Source organism: Notechis scutatus, chromosome 2 (assembly GCF_049901735.1).
Source record: "Notechis scutatus isolate UNSWTSFEM ecotype Mainland chromosome 2, rNotScu1.2, whole genome shotgun sequence".
NCBI lineage: Eukaryota > Metazoa > Chordata > Lepidosauria > Squamata > Elapidae > Notechis > Notechis scutatus.
This window is the reverse complement of record NC_142010.1, coordinates 120,806,266-120,820,788: the sequence shown is the minus strand read 5'-3', so window position 1 is coordinate 120,820,788 and position 14,523 is coordinate 120,806,266. Positions and strand designations below refer to the sequence as shown.

Sequence of the window (14,523 nt, the reverse complement as noted above, 5' to 3'; positions counted from 1 at the left end):
CCATTAAGGAAAATGCACTTTCCCCTTGAATACAGCCAGTGTACAGTTTTTTCTGAACAGCCAGTGAAGGGAGGCAAGGTGATCAGGAAGTCAAAATAAATATGGAAGCCAAGTGAATTGTGACAACCACCCAGAGTCGCTGGGAGTTAGGCAGCATATACTGTACATTTAATACATTATTACATTATTAAAACAGAGGAGACTGTAGTTTGGGAAGTCAGTGGAAGAGGAGACATTGAATTATATAACTGTGTTTCAAAGGGCGTCCGAATCTATCAAAGAATATAGGACACTCTTAGTCCTTGCCTCCAAACCCAAATTTTGACAACAGTGTTCCAAGACCTTCCTTTCTATGTGTAGCCATTTTCAGCACAAAAACTTTATGCATCCTGCTGCTTCCTTTGGCTGAACTGCTTGAAGGGGTTGGAAAAATTGGAGGAGACAGAAATCAGGCTGGCGAGAACCTGATTGCTATCTGTAATAATGCTAGGCTGACTTCAGGTGCTGTGGAGCTTCAGCAAATTATCAGGGTAATTTTTTTTTCTTTTTTACAACTGTAGAAGGAAAGAAGGATGAAGTCAAACCCAAATCCAGAAAAGGAACTAATCTTGGATGTCTATTTTGCTAGAATTGTCTAAAATGACTTCTCAGTGCACTAAATCTTTTTTAATCTGCTGGGATTGAATAACTCCCTCTGGCTGGTTTTGGAAAAAAAAGGATGACAATAAGGTGGTATTGTATTCCTCTTGTTTGGTAATAAATTTACACAGGTGGAGATTGTTTTTCCTTCCTCACCATTGGGCTCTTGGTTGCCTTGACAACCAAGACATTTTACACGTCTGGGTTATCTGGGGAAACATTTAGCTGCTTTTGGCAGGCTTGTGACACTGGTGAGAAAGAATGAATGAAATCACTAAAATAAAAACACACCCTACTGAGACACCTATTTAGAAAGTAGGTCATGAGTCAGATTCCCCAGAAATGTTTAAAAAGGAAGAAAAGAAAATGCAAAACTGACAGTCACAACTGGGATGTGTTTGGAACGTATTGTATTAAACTGTAAACTATTCCTTCCAACTTACTCACTCCTGTGAAAAAGGGAACCATTACATACCCGGAACTTTGGCTTTATGAGAAGGTGTGATTTTTTCATTCTCTATTTTCCTTTTCTTACAAGTGATCACAATCAACCTATTAGGATTGTTCTGAAGATGAATAAGGGCTGTGCCATAAACACGTGTTCCCACAGTTGTTTAAACATCAGCAATGAAGCAGCTATATTAAATGGCTCAACTCGCTTAAGTACATGTGAAGAATTCCCACAACCACAATCAAATCTTCTCTTCCTGGCATCTAACACCTGCAATAACATTGATCCAAATCCTTATTTTCCGTGCACTGTTTTTGTAAAGAAAACTAAATCGCACGCCCACAGTAGCAATTTTTTTGCTCATAGAAAAATATCCAGATAGTGGGCTCTTTGTTTTTCACAAAGACCAAGCAAACAGCTCATTTAGCAAGTCATGGCTCCCCCCCCCACTCAGAAATTAAATTAGCTTGAACTTACTAGCTGTGATCTGCGAAACAGATCCCAGTGCCAACCAATGCTTGAAGGGGGATAAAAAGGAAGAGCCCGGAATGGTTTTATTTGAAATTAGGCTAGATTTAGTTACACTTATTGAGAAGAAGCAAGATGGTTTTTGGTTCTCTTAAAACATATGGCAGAGAGAGAGAAAAAATCCTGCCCATTCTGAACAATAGGCTGATGGATCACAAAACATTTTCTCTCTCCTTCTCTCCTTCTCTCCCTCTCTCCCTCCCTCTTTTCCCCATGGTGACCTCTGTCTTGCTGCACATTATTGCCTGTCAGGTTTTTCCAACACAAATACCAAGATGAATGAAAAGAAACATATAGATTTTCTACCAAGGAGACCGAAAACAAAATTAACATTCCTTTGTCATTAGTCCATTTTCAAGAAGAATTAATGTCTGAAGTAAGACTTTATACAGCATACAGATGCCAATAAATAACCTGGTTGGTGACCTGATTTAGCTTGGAAAGCAAGTTTATTTATTTATTTTAAAGTCCATTCTTCCTGATTAATTGCACCTTCCTTGATGGTTTGAATTAGCATGTTTTTGTAGCTAAAGGAACACAATTTCTTCCCTGACAGTATTATGATTTTAAGTAACAAAAAAGGCAACATTTTCTTTTTGCAAACAAATGTCTGCCACAAAAGCTGTGAGAGTTATTTTTCATATCAATAAAATAAATGGTTGCCCTAACAATAGAAAATGGGAATCCCAGAACACTTGTTCTCAAGCAAAACCTTTACATAGGGCAAGAAATCATAGCCGGGGTGGAATATGATAAAACAGACTGGCAAAGAAGTGAAATAAAGCGTTAGGCTCCATCGTTATTCAACCTATAGGCTTAGTTGCTGGCAGGCAGGTGGTGTGAAAAATTTAATAAGTAAATATTGAAAGAGGATGGATTGAAAGAGCGTGAGTGTGATTTTAAAACTGGAGGAAAAAAATATGTCCTATGCTGATTACGCTATTCTGATAGCTGGAAATGCAAATGATCTGGAAGCTCCAGTAATGAAAATCGAGGAGCAATGAAAAATGGAACTGTGATTAAATTATAAAGAAGAACAAACAATAACAAGTCCATAAAGAAGCCTTAGAACTGACAGTGAAAATGTTAAAATGATGGATAGCTTCTGCCTTTCAGGATTGACTTTCAACAGTAAAAGACTCAGCAATCAAGCAATGGGCCACAGACCAGTGCTTGGTAGGAGAGCAATGCAGACCTTTTTAGAATTTTAAGCCATGACATGCTGTCCACCTTTTATCTGAGATCACTAAAATTTGTCCTCCTGAAATTCTGTATAGACTTCTTTGAGATTCCCCTGTCTTAGTTCCTCTAGCTGAGTTAATATAGAGTGCTTATGATAGCTTAAAAAAAGGAAGAATAAAAGAACAAAGCTAGATGTGCCATTAAAAACCCATTTATCTATTCATACTTGCTAACAAGGCAACATTAGGCAGCCAAGTTAAAGAACCCTGTAAGAAGGGAAAATAATGACAAGCTGAAAGAGGAACAGGGGAGGCTGAGTGGTGGCAGTGCTAAGAAAACATTCATTATGACATTCAGAACTATAGACAGAGAAACTACTGTATCATAGCCTGAGGCAAAATGCCCTTCTCTTTTCTTCTGGTTCCATTCAAAAGAAATGGAAACAAATTGAATCCAACAGATTGGACTGAAATGGAATCACTGGATGGAGTTTTAGAGCTGAGCAGGGGGGGCTGAAAAAATAAAGAAAAATAAAGGAAAATATCCCTAACACCTCTGGTCAAAATCCATTACTATGGTTCTTCTCATATTCCATTGTGTTTTGCCAAGAATAACCTTAAGGATTCCAGAAAAGGGAAACCAGGAAAGCAGATCCTAGTTCAGGCTCTACTGGCTCCCTCTGGGCAGAGATAACCAAGATACTAGCTTAGGTCCTTAGTGATGCCCTCAGCATAAAAGGGCATTTTATTAGGTCCAGATGCTAGAGCCAAATATGGCTAATAATCCCCTCCTAGTTTTCCTTTTTAAAAAAAGGTATTATTGGCTTTGATATCCAGACATGGAAGCTGAGATTGTTTTGAAATGCATTATCAAACCAGAAGTTGTGTGAGGGGAACAGGTGATACCAACATGCACAAAATAAATGACTTTAAACATGGAGACCAGGGCTTCAGACCACAGACTAATACATGTCTTTTCCCTCAACATCAAGTATAGCCTAAGTAGTATGAATATCCTGCTAGACTTCTTAGAATGCATGTTCTAAAATCCATGGTGGCACAGTGGTTAGAATGCAGTACCGCAGGCTACTTCTGCTGCCTGCCAGCTGCCAGCAGTTCGGCAATTCAAGTCTCACCGGCTCAAGGTTGACTCAACCTTCCATCCTTCCAAGGTGGGTAAAATGAGGACCCAGACTGTTGGGGGAAATATGCCAACTGTAAATCGCTTAGAGAGGGCTGTAAAGCACTGTGAAATGGTATATAAGTCTAAGTGCTATTGCCATTCAGCAGCAGAAGACAGTTTGGTTATCAAACTTCTAGCAGAAAAGGCTCAATTTCTTCAAAAATGACAGGAATTTTGGGGCAGGAGGAAGGGAACTGCAGAACCATGTTGAATATGGTGGCTGCTAATCTGAAATTGAGAGCATGGAGAGGAACTCAGCCTGCACTTTAGAGGAAGATCTATTAGGCAACTTTTAAGATTTATGAACTTCAACTCCTTAACAACTTTTAAGACTTATGATTTCAGCTCCCAGGATTAGCAACAGAATTAGCAACTCTTAAGACTTGTGATTTTAATTTAGTCACTTAATAACTTTTAAGACCTGTGGAAACTGTCTGGGGAATGCTGGGAGTTGAAATCCACAAGTGTGAAAGTTGTCATAGTTGGAAATGCCAGATCTACATAGTGTGCAGAAAAAAACAACTGATCATTTCTGTGATTTTTTTTTCTTTTATAACAGAGAGTCCTTGGCCCCACCATTCTTGAACCAATTACAAAACATCCTTATGTTTTGAGACTAGAATAGATTCCTTTCATCATGGTTCTTTGACCTGGCATTGAAAAGGAACGGCAGAGGTGGGGAACATACTTGTGTCATTTGACACTGGGCAATACTGTGTGCTTTTGTAACAAGAAATAAATAAATTAGGCTGGGAAATTTCAAACTTGAAGCCCATTTGTGAGGGCCGAATAATGAAGCCACAACAATGGTAAGATGAATGAAAGGAGGGCACAGAACATTTTAAAGGAAAATAACAATAACAACATAGCAACTTTTAATCTCTCTGTGTAATTCATGCCACTCGTTTTTAGCCTATCAAATTGCACCATCCAACTGGAGGCAAATATGGGAGATGTTTTGATTAGTCCACCAGCAGAAGGCCCCATCTACTGGCTCATTTATTAATGCAAATCTTTTCCTATTTCCATATTTCTTCCAAGTACAAATTTTCAACCAAAGAGGCCATTGAAATGGCACCATTGCTGTTATTATTATTTTTTTTAGCTGAGTAATCTCCACAATCCATGGAAGCAATTCATGGGATAGATTTTTCCCCCCCACATCCTTTGCCTTTGGCTCCTGTTCTCAGCTTCAGTATTTTACTTTTATCCAAAACAAGGGGAGATGTAATATTTGCAGTCAATCTTCTTTCTTATTTCCAGAGGTTGTCATCTTTTCATGGAATTTCCAATTTTTCTATGCATTTTTATAGCTGATCTTTCACTGCCCAATTCCCTCTCGGAATGATTTTTGAATGCAGTTTTACTAATATATTGGCACAGGTACTTTAAAAGGTTTTTGAACATAGACATATTTGTAATATCATTCTCGAGCTTCCACACTCAGTGGCATTTATTTATTATTTTATAACCACCATGGTGGCATAGTGGTTAGAATGCAGTACCGCAGACTACTTTTGCTGACTGCCGGCTGTCTGCAATTTGGCAGTTTGAATCCCACCAGGCTCAATGTTGACTCAGCCTTCCATCCTTCCAAGATGGGTAAAATGAGGGCCCAGATTGTTGGAACAATATGCTGACTCTGCAAACCACTTAGGGCTGTAAAGGCACTATAAAGTGGTATATACATCTACGTGCTATTGCAATGCAATAACTGATCTTCCCTTGGAATGACCTTTCTTTCAGGGAGGATTTTGTTTTCAAATTACCACATAAACATAGACAAATGCATAGATTGGGCAGAACAGGGATGCTAACATATTTTTTTCTTTCTTCTAGAGGACAGATGAAAATATTTTTCCTAATTCAGAACCAGAAACTGTGACATGGGCAGACTCTATGATCATTCAGCTGTTGAATAGTTTGGAAGCAGATGAGGATGAATTTTATATTCTCTGAAAGCTCTAGACTAGCAAAGTAAAGACATATATATTTATAGATGAATATATATTGCATGTGTATGTGTACGTGTGTATGTATACACACATACACATACCCCTAATGGATGTCACTACTGGTCTGACAGGTACATCTAACTTAAAAATATTCCAGATGTACTTGAACATGTATTGAGAAACAGGTGGGCTGGAGTCTGGAAATCTTCAACAAACCCTCCCTCCCTTCCTGTCTTTAAACAAGCCTTGAAAATCTGGCTCTTCCACTATGCTTTGTGATATGCAGTTGTTGGATGTCTTTTGGCTGGGTTTTGTATAGGGAAGAAGATTTTTATTGTGTTCTGATTGCTTTTCTTCCTGTTCTTTGTTGGTATTTCTTGTCTTCTTTAAAAAGATAGCATGCTGCCCGGAGTCACTACATAAAGTTAGATAACTGCAGAAATGTTTTAGAAATGAACAAACATGACCTACAAGACTACTATGCCCAGTGTTGGGCATAGACCCACTAACTGAGGGATTAATAAAGCAGTAATTGTAGGAGAAGAACTGGGAGAACCTGGGAGTGGAGTTAAAAGAGAGATCAGCCAAGAATCTTTAGCTAGCACAAGCAAACTATGTCCACCCCCCCACCCCCCCATGAATGCTATTGACCCTTATCTGACTTCAAATAGGTGCTAATTGTTAGTTGAGAAGAAGTTAGTTGTGTAGCAATGATCAGTTTAATTGGATCTTCACATATGGACTTGATCTTTTCTGACTATCATTCATCTTCTTACTTAATGGTTAGCACTTGTTTGGAGTTAGATAAGTGACAGCAGAATTAAATAGAATAGAATAGAATAGAATAGAATAGAATAGAATAGAATAGAATAGAATAGAATAGAATAGAATAGAATAGAACAGAATTCTTTATTGGCCAAGTGTGATTAGACACACAAGAAATTCGTCTTTGGTGCATATGCTCTCAGTGTCCATAAGAAAAAAAAAAACTACATTCATCAAGAATCATAAGATACACCACTTAGTGATAGTCATATGTTACTATAAGCAATCAAAACATTCTAGGAAAACAAAACAATATAAATTGTAAAGATACAAGCAGCACAATTATAGTCATAAGTAGGAAGAGATAGGTACTAGTAAGGATGAGAAGAAGAATAGTAATAGTAATAGCCTTAGTAATTAATTTGACAGTGTTGTGGGAATTAGTTGTTTAGCAGAGTGATGGCATTTGGGAAAAAAGTGTCCTTATGTCTAATTGTTCTGGCGTGCAGTGCCCTACTGTGTCATTTTGAGAGTAGAAGTTGAAACAATTTATGTCCAGAATGTGAGGGGTCTGTATATATTTTCAAGGTATTTTTATATTATATGTAATATCATATTATGTTAAATATGTAGATATTTCAAGGGAGGTTGAACTTAGCTAGCTTGTGGCTACCTAGGGGTTCTAGGTTGATCCCTCTTTTAACTCTGCCCCCAGGTTCTGTCACTCTTTCTCCTACAGTGATTGAACATTATCTGAACATTATCTGGGCATCTGTCCACTTTAGCAAAGCTTTTGCTAATTCATGCAGAGTCTCTCCCCCACATCTAAATGCCTACTGGCCAGTGATATGTAACCTACCTGCTTGCTGGGTCCTGCCCTTGATAGGGATACTGCGAGGGCCATCACCTGCAGCATTGAAGGCAAGGACGGAGATGAGGTAGGAAGTGTAGCCCGTCAGGTTCTTCAGTTTAACACCACTCTCTGGTAAGAAGAGTGTTTTTACCCTTTCAGTTTCATTCTGCCGCTGAGCTTCCCAGAAATAAATCTGTGGAACAGGGGAAATCAAATGCAATCAGAGGATATAGAAGGAAAACGTACCAGAGCAAATAAAGAAACAAGAGGATGAAATAAAGACATTTACTTCTCTCTTTGGTTTTGGCACATGAGCCTACTCTTCCATTCCAAAATGTGGACATGAAAAAGTCAAAATTTCCTAAACTAACACATTTTCATTCTAGTGGTTATGCATCATGTCTTTTCTTTCAGAGTTGCATCTCTTTATATATCACCCTCCAATTATCCTAAGCCTCACATTTGGATTTTTCAATATCATCTCACAGATACAGTTGCATTTAATTGACTCTTTAAAAAGAAGCTCTTTGACTGTGTCGTTGAATTGGTAAAGTATAATTACCCAATAACAAGGTAATACATTAAGAGATAATGAAGTGATACTTCAAGAGAAATAATTAAGTCTCCCTTAACTCAACCTTGATTCCTGGTGACTACATTGTCTTCTAGGATCTTCTGCAATTTTCCAGTCTAGTCTATATCCATGAAATTTCCTAGTGGTCTCCCATAAAAATACTAATCAGATTGGACCCTGCCTAGGATTTGACCCTGCCTAGTGTTTTGAGACTAGCTATGGCTAGCTAGGTGCTGCCATGTAGCCACCACAGCACACTGAGAAACTGAAAAAGGAATAGCCCATTTAATAACTGCCTAGTTACTTGAAGAATTCAAAAATGCTGAGATTTCTGCCTTATAAAAACACAGGTAATAAATTATACAAGCATTACCTCTCCTTTCCTTCAAGATAGACATCTGTCTAAGGTTGGAACTTGATAGAGTTTCCCTTTCTCTTTTCCTTAATGTAGGGGGGTGGGGTAAATGCCTTGATACTTGAATCGTGGAACTGCTAATCAAAACATGGCAACACTGAGTGCCTCCTCCCAGATTATTTTCTAGAGCAGGGCTGTCAAATTCCCGGCCTACAGGCCGGATGCATCATGTGCTGGCCACACCCATGCCCAGTTTAGCGAAGGAGGGGAAAAGTCCCGATATGTCACATGATGCTGCTGTGACGACATGAGTTTGACGTCCCTGTTCTAGAGGGAGGAGGGAACTGAGGAGAGAAGGATTTGGGAGGCATGGATGCAAGAACAGGTCTCATGGAAGCTAAGAGTCTCACTGTAGGAAAATCTTCATTCATCAGAGGGACAGAATTAGGAATACATCCAGTGTCAGGAAAGGCAAATATTAACAAGCTGTAGCTGTGCAGTACTATGAAGTGAACCTGTTCGTAAACCATTTTAAGTTATTTAGTAGCGTGACTTTGTTTATTTTAATGTGACTGCACCATCCTACATCTTCCCCGCGTTGCTCATAATGATGGACTCAGAGACAAAGAAATAAAGGAGAAAAAAAATCTAAAACAAAGAAAGTTTTAGTAGTATCAGCAAGAAAAAGAGATCCTGCAGTAATCTCCCAAAGTTTATGGGATTTTGTTTTAATTATGAAGAGCAAAATGATAATAAGAAAAGGACACTCACAAAAAAGAGATGTGTAACATGAATCTCTAAACATGTTTTTTTTTAATTGTTAACTATCACACTGTTCCAAAAAAATTTAAGCAGGTAAGGTGGCTTAGTAGTTAAGACACTGGACTTGTTGACCAGAAGGTTTGCAGTTTAAGCCCTGAGTGTGAGTTCCCCTTCTTGCCCCCAGCTACTGCCAACCTATCAATTTGAAAGCATGCATATGCAAGTAGATAAATAGGTACCACTTCAGTGGGAAGGTAGCAGCATTCCATGAGCCTCTGCCATATAGCCATGATAATGGAAACATCTTCACACAGTGCTGGCTTCCTCAGCTAGGAAATTGAGATTAGCACCATCCTCTAGAGTCGGACAGGGCTATATAGGGGAAATCTTTTACTTATTTTTTTTAAATAAAAAAATGACCCCAGAGAACTTGGGACAAATTAAATTAAATTGAAATATATTTTATAGCAGAGGATCTCATTAATGGTAGGTGTGTTCCTTTTATTACTGGAAAATATAAAGATTAAGATTATTCATTCTTCCACTAGGCAAAACTATGCAAGTAATTTATTCTTAGTCTTGATTTATGGGGTGAACAGAATGATACTCAGTGCAATTCTGAAGTCATTTTTGGATGATATCCAGATTTCCACAGAGAAACTGGACCTTCCATGAAGTCATGGTACCAAAGAGACGGCAACAAACAGTTTCCATGGCAACACCACTTGGCACCCTTGCAGTTTCTTAGGAAACAAGAAAGCAACTTTCCTCAAAGGTCACTTCTAAACTGTCCCTTTGTTCCCTGATTGGACATATGAAGCCAGATGATACTTATCTAAGATTGGCAAGAGAACACTTCTGGCTCCATAATGTACTTTCAACTGCCCAACTTGAGATAATAGATCAAGGTGGCCTTTCAGCAACTGAGGAGAATGCCAGACATTGCTTTGAAAGAAGGCCATTTTTTATCAGAGCTTGAATAGCATATAATAAGGTTATAAAACCAATATGTTTTCTGGAGTACATATCTGTCTACAATTCCTTTTCTTAGTTAAATTCCTGCAGTTGTGCAGGCCGGGGGTCCCCTACTGAACCGTGGTGGCCATTACTGAACCGTGAGACATTTGAAACCAGGCCGTGGAAGTGGCGGGTGAGTGCGCACACACATGCGTGCATCTCCACTTGCATGAGCTGCGCACACACTTGCCAGTCACTTCTGCAGAACCATATCACTCTCCCCTTTCCCCACTGGTCTGCAAAGCTGTGAAGTTGGGGAACTCTGGTGTATGCATTTAATCCCAAAAATATACTATACTATAATACTTAATTATATAATATTTTATATAGGGGCTGTTATAACTATTATAGCATAGGGATTATTCCATTGCATTCCATTGTTATGTTATACGACTAATTATAATGGTTAAACATATTGGTTTTGGTGACTATTAAAATAAAATACATTTCATCAGGCCTTTGGTGAGGGAGAGTGACACCACTCGCTTCATTGCCCTTACTATCTTTTATCTTTGTTTTAATCAACTTTATTATTTATTTCTTAGATTATTGTGAGCTGCCCAGATTTGGGCAGAATACAAGTTAAGCAAACAAGTAAACAAATAATATACAGACGCCTTGCCCTGTTAGCTGTAGAATTATTTGAGCTAGTCCCAAATATTAGGAATGCACTAATATTTTTCAGGAAGCTTTATAAAACAATGATGCCTATACTATGTGAGCTGGAAAGGCTGTCCTCTATTCCTTTTTGGATATAAACCGAAACAAGAATGAAAATTCCCTCAGGAGCAAAAACATCCCTGATGATGGGCACAAAGCCCCAGTGTTCTATTTGTAACTCAACAGCATCGCTTACAGGTAAAAAGGTGGAACTGTGTTTTTTTTCTTTTTTTCTTTTGTTCATTTGCACTCTAGCTGCGGGGCTGTCTCAGACTTGCTCACATTATGAAATAGAGGTGGGGCAAGCTGTGATATACATACATACATACATACATACATACATACATACATACATACATACATACATACATATATTATTTATTTATGTTCTGCCATTCCTTCAACAACATAAAGTTGTATACATAGTGATCTTCCCACTTATTTTTCTCCACCAAAGCCCTTTGGGGGTTGATTGGACTGAGCAAGAAGCAGCAACTGAACCCATCTAGTTGCGCTTCTGTGGTTGAGCTGGACTAGAATTGGGTCTCCTGTCTTCCACTCTGATGTCTTAATTGCTACACTACATTAATTGTTAATACATAGACTGCATGTGGCTCCCAATGCCCCATTTCAATCTCAGCAATGGTGGGATTCAGCTGGTTCACACTGGTTCAAGCAAACTGGTTGTTAAATTAACTATCAAAGTGGATCCTGGGTGCTGTGCTGCGCTGCAATGGAGAAACGGGCAACGGAGTGGCTGGCATGAGGGAAGGCGAAGGTCGCTTTCCCTCTTTCTCCCTGCTCCTCTTCCTTTCCTTATGCAGGTCGCTCTGTTGCCCGTTTCTCCATTGCAGTGCAGCACCCAGGATCCACTTTGACAGTGGGTGGTGGTGGTAGATAATTTAACAACTTGTTCACCCAGGGTCAGGTTGGCCCATGCCTCCCATGACTATGGGCAAACCGGTTGTTAAATTATCAGGGTGGAAAGAAACCATTACGTTTGGTGCAGACTTCCTTATTAAAGAATCCCTGAACATTCCTGTATAAACACATCCAGTGAAGGAAGACCATTACCTCGGATAGTAGTTGGTTCCATTATTGAACTGTTTCCTTCAGATTTCCCTCTCCCCAATAACACTCAACTGTAGACTACTTTCCCATAATTTAAGACTATTACTAAGTGTTCTGCTTTCTGGAATGATACAAACTAGGTCTTGTTCCTCTGTGTGACATCCTTTTAAGTAATTTTAATGTTCTATCAAGCCCAACCCAATTTCCTCAGTTTCTCCTTGTATGTTTCCATCCCCAATCATCTTTGTTGCTTCTCTTTATATTAATTTCATTCATTATTTTCTCTCAAAATGAGGTGCTTGGAACCAAACATATAACTTCAGATGGTTGCATAATTTTGGGTGTTGGGGTACTACACTGGTTATACTAGTGTTTCTCAACCTTGGCCACTTTAAGGTGTGTGGACTTCAGCTCCCAGAATGCCTTGGGTGGTGCTGGCAGGGGAATTCTAGGAGTTGAAGTCCACATCTCTGAAATGGCCGATGTTAAGAAACACTGTTCAAACCAGTTGTAGTACCCTGGCACCCAAAATAGTGCAACCAATTTTGATAATATTATGGAATATTTTTTAGGGTTGGGATTAGGTTTAGAAAATGGAAATAAAGAAGTGACACCACCATGATAATGAAAGAGATTGGGCTGTGTTCTTTGAAAATATGCCCTATTATTAAAACAAAACAAAAACAGACAGAATAACACCTGACTTTAAAAAGAACTAGGGGGAACTGTAACATCCTGAAAAAATATTTGATTCTACAAAGAGACTCTCAGATTAATCTCTATCAGCAAAAACAAATGATAGTACTTGTTACCTTAAGGACTAAATAATTAACTTGTTATCTCCAGGATGTCTGTGTTATTACCAATTACTTTTTTATGAATGACCATAGGTAATACTGTAATGATCATTGTATTTCCCAATATTTTATTTCACACTGATTTCTATCCACCCGCCCATCAGTGTATCTACCTATAACTCTGGGTAATTCTACGCAATTCTAATATCCAGCAGACATTAGTTTGTGAAATGTTATGGATTAATGAACATGCTAATTTCCAGTGTGCCATAAAACTTCCTGTGGTGCCATCTAGCCTGACGCTGGACACTAATCTTCATTAATGCAAGCTTTCCTAAAAGATTAGCAATAGAGCAACAAAGAAGAATATGCTGTGATGTATTTGTGTAATAACGGCAGAAGAAACAGCCACAGCTGTAAGTCTGTTTTCCCAATTTGTACCAGGCATAGGGTTTTGGCTTCCATTTTTAAACATTTTTCAAAGTCAAAAGACCACCAATCCACCCGCAGGAAAGATCTTCCCCTCCCCTCCATTGTGTGGTTATCTTGTAGCCTTGAGGGGTCCCTGGTGCTCTCTGAGCTTGGTTGTTTCCTGGCATTGCAGTGCACTGATGATGTTACCTACTTTGGGTAATGAAACGTCTGCAAGAAAACAACCAAGCTCAGAGAGCACCAAGGACCCCTCATGTCAACCCTGAGTTAGAAATATTTCTCCTTTATCAGTACCTTGTAGCCTTGGATGTCTCCGTTCTGTGTCTCAGGAGGTGGTGGCTCCCAAGTAATGTCAAGTTGGGTAGCTGTGATGCTTTGGATGACTACAGTTTGTGGTGCAGCTGTAGGGACTGAAGAAAGCAAAGAGAATGAAAGTCAGGATTGCACTAGACCGAGAAACAGATACATGCCTCATACAAACAAATACCATGATTTGGCCATGGACTTGCTCGTCTCGGGATCCCAGCCTGCTGGTATCCTCCTGGCAGCGTTGTCTTTATTGATGAAAGAATGGATCTTTTGCTTGTTACTGGTCAATTCTAATAGTTTCCCTAGCTGACCCAGATAGCAGTAGCAATAGCACTTAGACTTATATACCGCTTCACAGTGCTTTACAGCCCTCATTAAGCGGTTTACAGATTGAGCATATTGCCCCCAACAATCTGGGCCCTCATTTTATCAGCCTCAGAAGGATAGAAGGCTGAGTCAACCTTGAGCCGGTCAGAATAGAACTCCTAGGGTGAGCAGTGAGTTAGCCTGCAATACTATTCTAACCACTATTCTAACCACTGTGCCATCACGGCTAACCCTATCCAAAAGATCTATGATTTAACCCTGAGCTAATCCTGCATAACTCAGATGGGCAGGTAAAAACATGACACGGAGACCCAAAGTAGAAATACCCTTACAAAGCATGCTTGCTCAACTTACCAGCCTCACCAACAAAGACCTCTTGGGGGGAACTGGTGGGCCCTTCACCCACAGCATTGTACACGCTCATGCGGATCTCGTAGCGACGGTGTTTGTTCAGATCTGCAAAGATGGAGAAAATCAGTGATCATTTAGGGAGCAGGGAGGAGAGCTCACTTGGGCTACCTCCATAGTAGCAACACATACTTTCTGGTTAGCCTCCTCTCATTTTCCTCCCGCTATTCCTTGCTTGAGAACCTGGCTACAATGGCATGTCCTACTTTCTGTCCAATTTCTTTAGATTGGAAAATAGAGGCAGAATATTGTTTCT

General features: G+C 39.3%; 1 protein-coding gene across 3 annotated transcripts in view; it reads right to left on the bottom strand.

Annotated features, from left to right (window-relative positions):
• Window positions 1-14,523, bottom strand: part of SDK2 (sidekick cell adhesion molecule 2) — a 419,219-nt gene that overhangs the window by 16,288 nt on the left and 388,408 nt on the right. For all 3 annotated transcript variants that reach the window (XM_087956031.1, XM_087956030.1, XM_087956032.1), the window contains 3 exons: window positions 14,214-14,315; window positions 13,518-13,633; window positions 7,562-7,748 (listed from right to left, as the gene is read on the bottom strand). In XM_087956031.1, the coding sequence (XP_087812157.1) occupies window positions 7,562-7,748; window positions 13,518-13,633; window positions 14,214-14,315 (405 nt within the window). The remainder of the gene's footprint in view (window positions 1-7,561; window positions 7,749-13,517; window positions 13,634-14,213; window positions 14,316-14,523) is intronic.